At 38.6% G+C, this 13185-nt stretch overlaps 1 protein-coding gene across 4 annotated transcripts in view; it reads right to left on the bottom strand.

The window, feature by feature from the left end:
• The window catches only part of TP53BP1 (tumor protein p53 binding protein 1), a 74568-nt gene that overhangs the window by 45102 nt on the left and 16281 nt on the right, over positions 1 to 13185 (bottom strand). For all 4 annotated transcript variants that reach the window (XM_059913454.1, XM_059913455.1, XM_059913456.1 and 1 more), the window contains exons 11-12: positions 12025 to 12230; positions 2735 to 4061 (exon numbers count right to left, since the gene is read on the bottom strand). In XM_059913454.1, coding sequence (XP_059769437.1) covers positions 2735 to 4061; positions 12025 to 12230 — 1533 coding nt within the window. The remainder of the gene's footprint in view (positions 1 to 2734; positions 4062 to 12024; positions 12231 to 13185) is intronic.

Genomic DNA, 13185 nt, shown 5'->3' with positions numbered 1-13185 from the left:
CAGACAGATGTCTGAAAAGGCCTCCAAACTATTAACAGTGACAAGTTATCTATGAATGGAAGCATTTAGAGTGATTCTCTCCTTTTTTCCCTCCACTCCCTCTCACCCCTTTCCTGTATCATTTGAACATTTTTCATAATTAGTCTCTCTAAACGTTTAGCAACCAAACAAGTATATTTTAAGCATAGAGTAATTTCCTTCTGTTCTAGCAATGCTTTTCTGAATGATTTATTTTACTTTAGACTAATTCTCTAATAGTCCAACTACTGCTTTTAGTTGTTTGCTCAAGAACTAAAATCTTGAAGTAAGCAGAAAATAACTTACTAGTATTCTCAATAATTTAAATATTAGTAAGAAAAGTTTTACTATGGCAGTGTCTATTACAAAAAAGAGTTGGCCTTGCCAATTAATAGTGTAAACAAGAATTCATGGAAAATACTATTAACATAATGGAACTAATAGTAATAAAACCAATGTTTTAGAAGCTTCTTTTATATATAAGTGCTAAGATAATTTAAAAGTACTCCTAAGTAACCGTATTAAAACAATTTACAGGCCCTGATACTTTCTCAGCCTAAGTCAATAACAGCATTTAGATACAATGAAATTATAAAAATATTCAGTAATATAGAATATTAGGTCATTCAGATATAATTTACCATAACTCATCAGAATCAGAGAAACTGTATCATACAGTTTTATAGGAGGAAAAAGCATAGACTTGGGAATCAGGAGACCTAGGTTCTAGTTCCACTTCAATCATTAACTAGCCACATGATTTTAGGAAGAGACTGAACCCAATACCGGCTAACCTCCTTTTCAGCTCTAACATTTCTCATTCTGAAGAGGAAAAAAAATATTCATGAATATAAAGCCTAATGAACAGGGGCAATTTTGATATTAAAAAAAGTACTACTGGGGCTTCCCTGGTGGCGCAGTGGTTGAGAGTCTGCCTGCTAATGCAGGGGACACAGGTTCGAGCCCTGGTCTGGGAAGATCCCACATGCCGCGGAGCAACTGCGCCCGTGAGCCACAACTACTGAGCCTGCGCGTCTGGAGCCTGTGCTCCACAACAAGAGAGGCCGCGATAGTGAGAGGCCCGCGCACCGCGATGAAGAGTGGCCCCCGCTTGCCACAACTAGAGAAAGCCCTCGCACAGAAACGAAGACCCAACACAGCCAAAAATAAATAAATAAATAATAATTAAAAAAAAAACAAAAAGTACTACTAATAATCACTCCTAAACAAGAAGTATAAACTGGACTGTTCCAGGAACGCCCATACTAATAGCTATGGTGTTACCTAAATACTGTTTCTCATTTCCATATCCTTAGAAGCTTGTTTTCGTAAGTCTGTATTTTGTTTTTACTCTTTCGTTTTTGGAGTTTGCTTTGTTTATTTGTTTATTTATTGATTGATATATGGCTGCATTGGGTCTTTGTTGCCATGCACGGGCTTTCTCTAGTTGCGGCGAATGAGGCCTACTCTTTATTGCGGTGTGCGGGCTTCCCATTGCCATGGCTTCTCTTGTTGCAGAGCATGGGCTCTAGGCGCACGGGCTTCAGTAGTTGTGGCTCGCAGGCTCTAGAGCGCAGGCTCAGTAGTTGTGGCACACGGGCTTAGTTGTTCTGCAGCATGTGGGATCTTCCTGGACCAGGGCTCAAACCCGTGTCCCCTGCATTGGCAGGCGGATTCTTAACCACTGCACCACCAGGGAAGTCCCTGTTTTGTTTTTAAATTATACTAACTTTGGACATTCAGAAAGATTGAATTCTTTTCAGCTAATGTCATACATGACATTCTAGAAATATTTCAGAAAGTAATCTATATTCTCATTCTTGACTTTATAAAATAAAGAACACAAGCTAACACCTTTCCCAGTTTAAGGTTTAAGATGTATGTATGTTGAACCAAATTTAGAAAGTTTACTTAATGCCCATAAGGAAGAAACAATCCAGAGTTTTGAATATGATTTAACTGTGTAAGGTAATCAAGAAAGATCCCTGGGCTTCCCTGGTGGCTCAGTGGTTGAGAGTCTGCCTGCCAATGCAGGGCACACGGGTTCGAGCCCTGGTCTGGGAAGATCCCACATTCCACGGAGCAGCTGGGCCCGTGAGCCACAATTGCTGAGCCTGCGCGTCTGGAGCCTGTGCTTCTCAACAGGAGAGGCCGCGATGGTGAGAGGCCCGCGCACCGCGATGAAGAGTGGCCCCAGCTCGCCGCAACTAGAGAAAGCCCTCGCACAGAAACGAAGACCCAACACAGCCATAAATAAATAAATAAATAAATAAACCCAAAGTTAAAAAAAAAAAACAAAACTGGCGAAAAAGTAGATACCTAGCAAACATTTAAAAAAAAAAAAAAAAAAAAAAAAAAGAAAGATCCCTGTACTACAAAGCCACTGTCAAAATATAAAAATATGGAACAAGGTTGGAACCTAAGTAGAAAATACCAGATTGGTACAATTTCTAAATACTTAGAAACTTCATGTTGATTACTCCTGAGTTATAAAGCTGATAAAAACCTCAACTGATCTCTGATTCTAAAAATAATTACAGCTACAAAAGAAAAATACAACCCCAAATTTTAAATATCCCGACTATTATTGGTTGCTCATAAACATAAATCCAAGTTAATTTTCAGCCCTGATGTAATAAGCATGTGGTTCTCTCCTACCTTCCATTCCAAATTATAACTTGGCTGGAAACACAGAACAATTTGTAATCACACTTACCACTAGAGCTTTCACAGAAGCTTTGTGAGGCATGGGCAGAGGCTTTCTCCAGTTGCTGGGCCCCTACACCTGAGTCCAGCTGCTTTGTATTAGCCATTTTTGAGTCTTCCCTTAATGTGCTAACTGTTGTCTCTTTTGGTTGGGTCTGCTGCATTTCCTGGTCAGGTCCTGGAGCATCATCTGTTCTCACTAAAGTCAAGGGAGGCTGCGAAGAGTCTGCCTCTACAGGTTCTTTTTCTGCAGTCACTGATTTCAGATCTCCTTCATGTTCTGCACTCTTTTCTTCTTGGGTATCTGCTCTATTCTCAGCACACGGTTCTATTTCTGGAGCATCATCCTCCCACAACTGAGAATCTGAGCATTTTTCCACTACCTCTAAAGGTTCAGAAGAAACATCAACTCTGGGAGATGGTTCCTTCACATCTACAATGACAACACTTGAGTCCTCTGAAGTAGCTTCTTCCCATGCTTCCTGATCCTTATGTTCCAATTCTTGGTCAAGTACTGGAAGCTTTTGGGGGGAATCAATATTAATCACACTGGTTTCAACTTCCATAGCTTCCTGGCATTCCTGTTTGGGGACTTCCTTTGGAAGACCCAGCCCCTGGGACTGAGTTTCAGTCAGAGAAAGGTGCAATGCAACACTCTCCATATTTTCTTCTTTGGGCTCCTCTCCTTGACTTTCACAAGGAGTCTCAGGGATTTCTTCCACCTCAGACCCTGAAGACCCCTCCTCTGGATGATGTTCTTTAATTTCTATAGCTTCCTCCTGATCTAACACACTAGAGAGTGCCTCAGATCGAGTAGCTGGAGAGGGAACTGCCTGACTACCTGAATCGCAAGTGAGATCAATACAAACGTCTTCCGCCACAGTCTCTTCTCTGCCTTTGCAACCATCAGCTAAAATACTAATGTCGTCTCTGCTTTCTGTGTTAACCCCCTTTGTTTTATCATCATTCTGATTCAGTTCTACTTGGCCATCTTGTGCTGGATTAATCAGGATACTATCATTTTCAGCAAGAACAAGTTTAGAATTGAGAACTGGAGACATGGGTTCAGTATCCTCAATCTGTGTGTTTTCTCCATCTTCATCAATCCTGTGAGAACTCAAGCTTTCTATCTTTGGGGACTGACTATACTCACTTGTAGAAAGCATCAACTTACAAGAATCCCCTGTCAAAGAAAGCCCAAGATCCTCAGAGGAATTCTTTGGTTCAGTCTCTGAAGTTTTAGAATACTCAACAGTCAAAGATGAACTATGCAAACCTCTATCCTTCTTCTCATCATTTGATCGTTCTTCCAGACTTGGAGATGGAATGAAAATGTCCTAGGGAAGAACAAAAAGACACAAATAATCATTTTGTCATAATCGTATTTCTTTTATATCTAATCCTTCAATTCTAAAATTTCTAAATCAACTACACAAGAATTTTAAAACTCTACGGCCATAATCACCAGTCTTTTCATCAACACAAGTCACTGTTTAATGCTCTTCTTGTGAATCATTGATCTAGAATAAGCACAATCCAAACAAAAACCTAAAGTTATTAACTTAGGTAGGAAGACACTTAAATTTAACTGTACATCACTACTAAAATCATGTCATACATTTTATGATGGGCCCTCAATTATACAGGAATCACATGAACATATGCCTACACAGTCCACTTCAGTTCTCACAAAGTGGGAATATATACAGGCATAACTCAGAGATACTACAGGTTCAGTTCCAGACCACAATACAGCACGTCACACAAATTTTTAGGTTTCCCAGTGTACATAAAAGTTATGTTTACATTATAGTCTATTAAGTGTGCAATAGCATTATGTCTTTAAAAGATGTACATACCTTAATTAAAAAATACTTCATTGCTAAAAAAATGCTAAATGTCATCTGATAATGCTGGATTGCCACAAACCTTCTATTTGTAAAAAACAAATTATCTGCAAAGCATAATAAAGCAAAGTGCAATAAAATGAGGTATGCCTGTCCTTATTTCACATCCCACTATTTCAAAATACGCTAGCATTCATAAAGATGTTAAAATTGAAAGTTTACAATAATATTAGTCAACAGATACCACTACATACCAACAAGGAAGGCTGAAGGTAGTAAGACTACATCCTGTTGGTGAGGATGTGAAACAACTACAACTGTCATACACTGCTGGTGGCAATGCAAAAGCTAGAGCCACTTTGGAAAACAGTTTGGTACTATCTTCTAAAGCTAAACATACATTAATATTACCATATGACTCAGAAATTGTACTTGTAGGTATTAACCCAAGAGAAATAAAATCATATGTCCACACAAAGATGTAGTATGCAAATGTTCACAGCAGTATTATTCATAATAGCCCAAAACTAGAAGCAACCCAAATGTTCATCAATTGGTGAATAAATAAATTGTGGATATCTATATTACAGAATACTACTCAACAATAAGAAGGATTAAAATATGAAAACTTGCCAGAATATGAATGAATCTCAAAAATATGCTAGGCTAAAGAACTCAAACACAAAACACCATACACTTTTGATTCCAATTATATGAAATTTTTTTTTTAATTTTTGGCTGTGTTGGGTCTTCGTTGGTGCACACGGGCTTTCTCTAGTTGCAGAGAGCGGGGGCTACTCTTCGTTGTGGTGCATGGGCTTCTCATTTCAGTGGCTTTTCTTGTTGCGGAGCACAGGGTCTAGGCACACGGGCTTCAATAGTTGTGGCTCGCGGGCTCTAAAGCGCAGGCTCAGTAGCTGTGGCACACAGACTTAGTTGTTCCGCAGCATGTGGGATCTTCCTGGACCAGGGATCGAACCTGTGTCCCCTGCACTGGCAGGCAGATTCTTATCTACTGTGCCACCAGGGAAGACCTATATGAAATTCTTGAAAAAATAAAACTATAGTGACAGAAGGCAGATGAATGCCTGCCTAGGGTAGAAGAGTGGATGGGGGCGTGGGGAGGAGGGATCAACTGCAAAGGATTATGAAGAAACTTTTTAGGGTGAGGAAACTGTTTTGTACTTTGATGGTGATGGTGGTTATACATTTGTATACAACTACCAAAATTCATCCAACTATACACTTAAAATGGCATTCTTATTTTATGTAAATAATACCTTAAAAAAAAGAAAACCCAAAGCTTAAATATGTTTTTATGTAAGAATTTACATTTAATGTGTTATTTTGCCTAACATAAATGCTATAACACTCTAGACATAGCTGGTAAGGCATTCATTTCCTATTTTTAAGGGAATGAGGAATCAAAATAGGTTGCCAAACATTCTGTATATTCTATAACTTCTGGTATTTCAATGTCTGGTGTTACTGTTTACACTTTCAGATTATAAAAATAGTCATAAATTTCAATCTGCTCATATACTCTGAGGCATGACTGAGTATAAATTGGTTCAACACTTCTAATGGCAATTTGGCAATACACAACAACAGCCTTGAAATTTTATATACCCTTTAGCCCAATAATTCCAGTTCCAGGAAATTATTTGATGAAAATACACTGGGATTTAGCTACAGTGCTTGCTGTTCAGTACTAAAATTATTACTTAGAAAAGGAAATAATATAAAATATCTTAAATATCCACTGATAGGAGATTCATTTAAAAATTATGATACACCTAAATGATGGAATACTTTGTAATTACACAAAATTGTAGACGAATATTAAAGAATATAGAAAAACATTCAGGCTATGCATTAAATAGAAAAGTTTTTAGTTAAAAAAGTATATGAATATATATTTTATTGTGGTCTATACATTTTTATATAATTTTCAAGTTTTAAGTTAATAAATATATACCATTAAAAAGTTATGAAAAATAAAACAAAAAAGTTACAAGCAATTAGTTGAGACAGGATAATTGATGATCTTATTTTCACTTATCTGTATATTATACACACTCTACAAGAAAAATGTATTTATTTTTCTTGTTGTAAAAAATAAGTCATTTTACAAAGGCTTACAGTTAAGACATTGCTAATAAAATTATAAATACCTTTTTAAAAGTCAAACTCATAAAATAACCACTTTAAAGTGAATATTTACAATGTGCAACCACCACCTCTATCTACTTTGAAAACATTTTCATCACTTCAAAAGGAAACCTCACGGACTTCCCTGGTGGCGTGGTTAAGAATCCGCCTGCCGGGCATATACCCTGAGAAAACCATAATTCAAAAAGAGTCATGTACCAAAATGTTCATTGCAGCTCTATTTACAATAGCCAGGACATGGAAGCAACCTAAGTGTCCATCATCGGATGAATAGATAAAGAAGATGTGGCACATATATACAATGGAATATTACTCAGCCATAAAAAGTAATGAAATGGAGGTATTTGTAGTGAGGTGGATGGAGTTAGAGTCTGTCATACAGAGTGAAGTAAGTCAGAAAGAGAAAAACAAATACAGTATGCTAACACATATATATGGAATCTAAGGAAAAAAAAAAAAAAAGGTCATGAAGAACCTAATGGAAAGATGGAGATAAAGACACAGACCTACTAGAGAATGGACTTGAGGATATGGGGAGGGGGAGGGGTAAAATGTGACAGGGTGAGAGAGTGGCATGGAGATATATACACTACCAAATGTAATATAGATAGCTAGCGGGAAGCAGCCGCATAGCACAGGGAGATCAGCTCGGTGCTTTGTGACCACCTAGAGGGGTGGGATAGGGAGGGTGGGAGGGAGGGAGATGCAAGAGGGAAGAGATATGGGAACATATGTATATGTATAACTGATTCACTTTGTTATAAAGCAGAAACTAACACACCATTGTAAAGCAATTATACTCCAATAAAGATGTTTAAAAAAAAAAAAAAGAATCCACCTGCCAATGCAGGGGACACGGGTTCGAGCCCTGGTCCGGGAAGATCCACGTGCTGCGGAGGAGCTAAGCCCGTGCGCCACAACTACTGAGCCTGTGCTCTAGAGCCCGTGAGCCACAACTACTGAGTCCGCGTGCTGCAACTACTGAAGCCCACGTGCCTAGAGCCCGTGCTCCGCAACAAGAGAAGCCACTGCAATGAGAAGCCCACACACCACAACAAAGTGTAGCCCCCGCTCACCACAACTAGAGAAAGCTCGTGCGCAGCAACGAAGACCCAATGCAACCAAAAATAAAATAAATTAAATAAATTTAAAAAAAAAAAAACAGGAAAGGAAACCTCATATCCATTAAGCAGTTGTCCACATTCTGAATACGTTTTAAGTGTTATCAAAGTAAATACTTATGTGATATCTTTCACAGAATTTTTTCAATATATGTATAATTTCAGTCAGCAAAGTAAAACTTCAGGGGCTAACCAGCCTATCAATAAGCTGTACTTCTTAAGACTGCCTGGATCTAGCCTCCGAGTGTCTGGCCCCTGATAATCCACAGCGTTGAGGCTCCCTGAAGGCCTAGTCAGAATAACGAAGTTAAGTGAAAAAAACCACCTCAGGGCTCTGGATAAAGACTGATGAAGAACTGTCAAGACTTCACTCAATGAGTCAACCAGTCTAGATTCAACAGACCTAAATCCATAGTATCCAACCAGTCAAAAACTGGTCTCACACACACAGAGTTTAAGAGCCACTCATACAATCATCTACAATCTGACTTGTCATCCCCAAATTAATATGTATATCAAGAATGAGAAAGTGTTAAATATCAAACTATTTTCTACTAATCCTCTCCTCAGCCCTCACATCCTGGTGAAGCGTCAAAGAGGCTATGAAATTAACAAATATATTAGGAAAAAAAAGAAAGAAATACATGGGGCTTCCCTGGTGGCACAGTGGTTAAGAATCCGCCTGCCAATGCAGGAGACACGTGTACAAGCCCTGGTCTGGGAAAATCTCACATGCCTCAGAGCAACTAAACCCGTGTGCCACAACTACTGAGCCTGCACTCTAGAGCCCACGAGCCACAACTACTGAGCCCACGCGCCCAGAGCCCGTGCTCTGCAACAAGAGAAGCCACCGCAGTGAGAAGCCCACACACCACAACCAAGAGTAGCTCCCACTTGCCACAACTAGAGAAAGCCCACACGCAGCAACAAAGACCCAACGCAGCCAAAAATTAATAAATAGATATTACAACATCAAAATTAGGTTCATTTGGACTTCCATAACCAATTTACAGAAGAAATAACAGATGTGCAAAGGTGAGTCATTAAGACTAACATGTAAGGAGTTTGATACATAATGAAAAAAGCATGGAACTTCCAAATAAAAACAGTGGATTTAATACACACATTTTTTTTTAACTCTCCTCCAAAATCCCACTAAGCAATGGTAAAGGGATTTTTTTTTTAAATGAATTTTCAAGAAAAAGAGAACAGGGACTTCCCTGGTGGCGCAGTGGTTAAGAATCTGCCTGCCAATGCAGGGGACACGGGTTCGAGCCCTGGTCCAGGAAGATCCCACATGCCGCGCAGCAACTAAGCCCGCGCACCACAACTACTGAGCCTGCGCTCTAGAGCCCACGAGCCACACTACTGAAGCCCGCGAGCCTAGAGCCCGTGCTCCCCAACAAGAGAAGCCACCGCAATGAGAAGCTTGCGCACCGCAAAGAAGAGTAGCCCCTGCTCACCGCAACTAGAGAAAGCCCGCATGCAGCAATGAAGATCCAACGCAGCCATAAATAAATAAATAAATAAATAAATTTATTAAAAAAAAAAAAAAAAGAAGAAGAGAACAAAGAACAGATAACCACAATAAAATTTTGGAAGAGTGGTCATCTATCTAGCAGACTAGTGAAAACTTAATTTCTAAGACAGCAGTGGAGAAAGCTAAGAAGTAACCCAAATTACACCTCAGAACTACCATGTCCCAAAAAAGATTCAGCACTTGGCAGTAACCCAAGTAACTCTGGAAGTGGTGATGAGGGTAGTGCTAAAAACAGGAGGAGGACTGGCTGGAAATCTATTTAAGAAGCAGTTTAATCCCCTGATTCGCTCTTCCTGACCCTCCTCTGCCCTGGACAGGGTAAAACAGAGCATCCCTGAACTGGAGGAAAAGAGGCACAGTTATCAGAAAGTACCAGACTGAAAACAGGGAGATAAAATGAAAATTTACATATTGAATGGAACCTGCACCTGCCTCGCAACACCCCCAGTCCTCTTCCATCATAGACTTCTAAAGCAATGGCAGACAGGAGGGAACCTGAACAAGACAAGATAAATCAAGATACTGACATGAGGGGACCCCAAAAATGGCCCTGCAGATCACACTGCAGTAAATTCCAGACACATGAAGCACCAACTACCAATTCAGAACTTCTAATCAGTTTTCTGGGATTTCACTCTTAAAGCAGTCAGACAATCAAGAATTATTATCAGACTCTTGAGGAAAGCCTCTTTAAAAGTCAAACATCAAAACTAACAAAACTAACTAAAATCTATTTGAAGAAATAGTGACTATTGCAGGGAGAAAACTTCTCAAAAACTATTATTAATATCATGAAGGAGATAAGATAGTATACCATTGAATGACAAAATGCTATTTTTTTTAAAAAGGGAGAACACTCAAGGAAAAAAAAAAGAGTATAGAAATGAAAAACCCAAGAGTAGAAATTAATGTCTCAGAGAAAGTTAAAAAATGGTTGAACCTGGCAGTTGCACTCCTAATTATATACAAGAGAAATAAAAATACACATTTGCGCAAAACTTGTGCACAAATGTACACAGCATTATTTATAATAACCAAGAAGGGGAAACAACCCAAATGTCCATCAACTGATAAACGGATGAATAAAACGTGGTATGTACATACACAGTATTATTCAGAATAAAAAAGAATGAAGTTCTGATACATGTCAAAACGTGGATGAACTGTGGAAACATTACAGTAAAGAAACCAGTCACAAAAGACTACATATTGTATAATTCCACTTATGTGAAATGCCCAGAACAGGCAAATCCGTAGAGACACAAAGTAGATTAGTGATTGACTAGGGCTGGGGGTGGGGGAAATGGGAGTGACTGTTAATAAGCATGGGGTCTTTTGTTGGGGGTAGAGGGGGAGCATGATGAAAATGTTCTAAAATTAGACTCTGGTGAATAACTATACAACTTTGTGAATACACTAAAAGCCACTAGATTATACACTTTAAAAGGGTGAACAACACGATGCATGAATTATATCTCAATAAAGTCAGGGTTTTTTTTAAGTTTTAAAAAAAAATAGTTGAGGAAATCATCCAGAAAGTTAAACAAAAGGAGAGAGAGATGGAAAGTAGGACACAAAATAATAAAATTACAAGACTATTCTACGAGTATGAATTTCCAAACAATAGGTATTCCATTAAGAAAAAAAAAAAAAGAACAAAGGGGAAGAAATTAAATAATTAAATGTCCCTGAACTGAAGGGCTTGAGTTTCTAGATTGAGAGGGCTTACCAACACAATGAAGAAAAACAGACCTATGCCAAGGGTCTGGAAGTTTCAGAACACTGGGGATAAAAAGAAAAATCTACAAGATTCCAGTAAGGAAAAAAAACAGCTCACATATTAAAGATCAAAATCAAACTGGCCACACTTCTCAACAGCAACACTGGAAGTCTGAAGATGGTAGAGCGATGCTTTCTAAAGTTTAAAGGAAAATTATTTCCAACCTAAAATTCTATACTCCTACAAACTATGAATCATGTATGAGAGTAGAAAGTATGCTACTAAAGAATGTCCTCCATCAAAATGAGGGAGTAAACCAAGCAAGAAGACACAGAGCCCAAGAGGAATCCAACACAAAGACAGGTAAGGACAATCTCCAAAGACAATGAAAGGGAGGTGACAGTTATATACCAGGAATAGATGGTAATAGCACAGATTAGAACTCAGGAGGCTCCAAAAGTGGTTTCTCCAAAATGAAGAAGTTTGAGGCCCCTGAACATCTTGAAAGGAGATTTTGACAACTGGTGGAAAGCCTAGGGTTGATCTAGTGAGAAGTTCATGCGTTAAGGTAGAATAATGATTAATGCCCCCTTTCAATTTCAAAGCAACATTTTTAAGAAGTTAAAGACATAGTACAAATTATACTCCAATAAAGATGTTAAAAAAAAAAAGACATAGTACAAAATTCAAACATAAAAAGTACATCAAGATGTTAGATGACCCTGGAAATGTTCTAAAACTAGATTCTGATAACAGCTGCACAATTCTGTAAATTTACTAAAATATCACTAAACTATACACTTAAAATGGGTGAGTTTTATGGTTTGTAAATTATACCTCAATACAGTTGTTTAAAAAAAAAAGATGTTAGGAGGAAAAAACTTTTTCTGTGGTACTCACATGAGAAAACTCAGGCTGGGATGGAACAGGAAGTGACCCAGGAGTGAAGACTGGTGTGCTCTGAGATACCGGTGTTGAGGCTTGTGGTGATATAGTGGGCTCAGGTGGGAGAGGGGGGTTTTCTATCCCTACTCGTTCATCACCTTGGAGTTTCTTCTGAAAAGACTCTCTCCCTTCAGATAACACTGACATATCCATTGGCTCATCTAGTTTAAAACAGGAAAAACAAATTGAGAAATAAGCACTCATCAATACTATTCATGTTCCAATACCACTAATAACAATTATATTCAGATATTTTCATCCCTAAAAAAAAACAGTGACAATTTTCAGAAAAGCTGATAGGTTAATAGAAGATTGAGTCCTAGGAATCTAGCAACACTTTATTCCCCTGGGGGAGGGAAGTTCACAACTCCTAAAATACTCAGATATAGATTAAAATAGGGTTCATCTAGGGATACCCATCCATCCATATGATAGTAAATTAACTTGGTTCCTCTGAGACCCTTTCCTGATTATAGCTCAGTTTTCACATTTGCATAGGAACGCCCAGATTAATGGCACCTAATTTAACCACAGGCCTTGAAAGGCAGTGAACTTGTTTACCACTCTAAGTAAATATCTACATATTTATGAACTCATTTTATTTGCATTAACTGCTAAGTGCAGAGAGGTGGATGCCAGGACAAATAGAGAAGAAGGAAAAACAAAAATCTATCAATGACAATCAGCAATGATTTATCAAAGAACAAAGTACAGGACACTAATCCTGAGATAAATTGCTCAGGAGGGAAACATAAACACAAACAAAACACAAAACACTGCTTTTCCTATAGTATCCTACCCACCTGTAGGCTAACAGGATCTTCCTCAGAGCCAGCCTAGCTTGCTAGGTATTTGATTCATCAACCCCTTTTCCCCTATCTTACAACTTGACCCCAAACAGGCTTCCTTTAGACCACTCTCACAAAGTACCTATGCCATTTAGTTTTTGCCTAAAATCCACATTCATGCTACCAGGTACCCGCCCCACCTCCACCTCAATACCTACCCCTGCTGCTTAGCTTGGCCTCAAACGCACACTCCACTGTAATGCTAGGTTCGGGAACTGATGCTATAGGTCTTTTTTACACTACCACAGCTGTGTTAAGTATTTTCATT

Source organism: Balaenoptera ricei, chromosome 2 (genome assembly GCF_028023285.1).
Source record: "Balaenoptera ricei isolate mBalRic1 chromosome 2, mBalRic1.hap2, whole genome shotgun sequence".
NCBI lineage: Eukaryota > Metazoa > Chordata > Mammalia > Artiodactyla > Balaenopteridae > Balaenoptera > Balaenoptera ricei.
The sequence above is the reverse complement of the archived record's forward strand: the minus strand, read 5'-3'. Positions and strand labels throughout refer to the sequence as shown.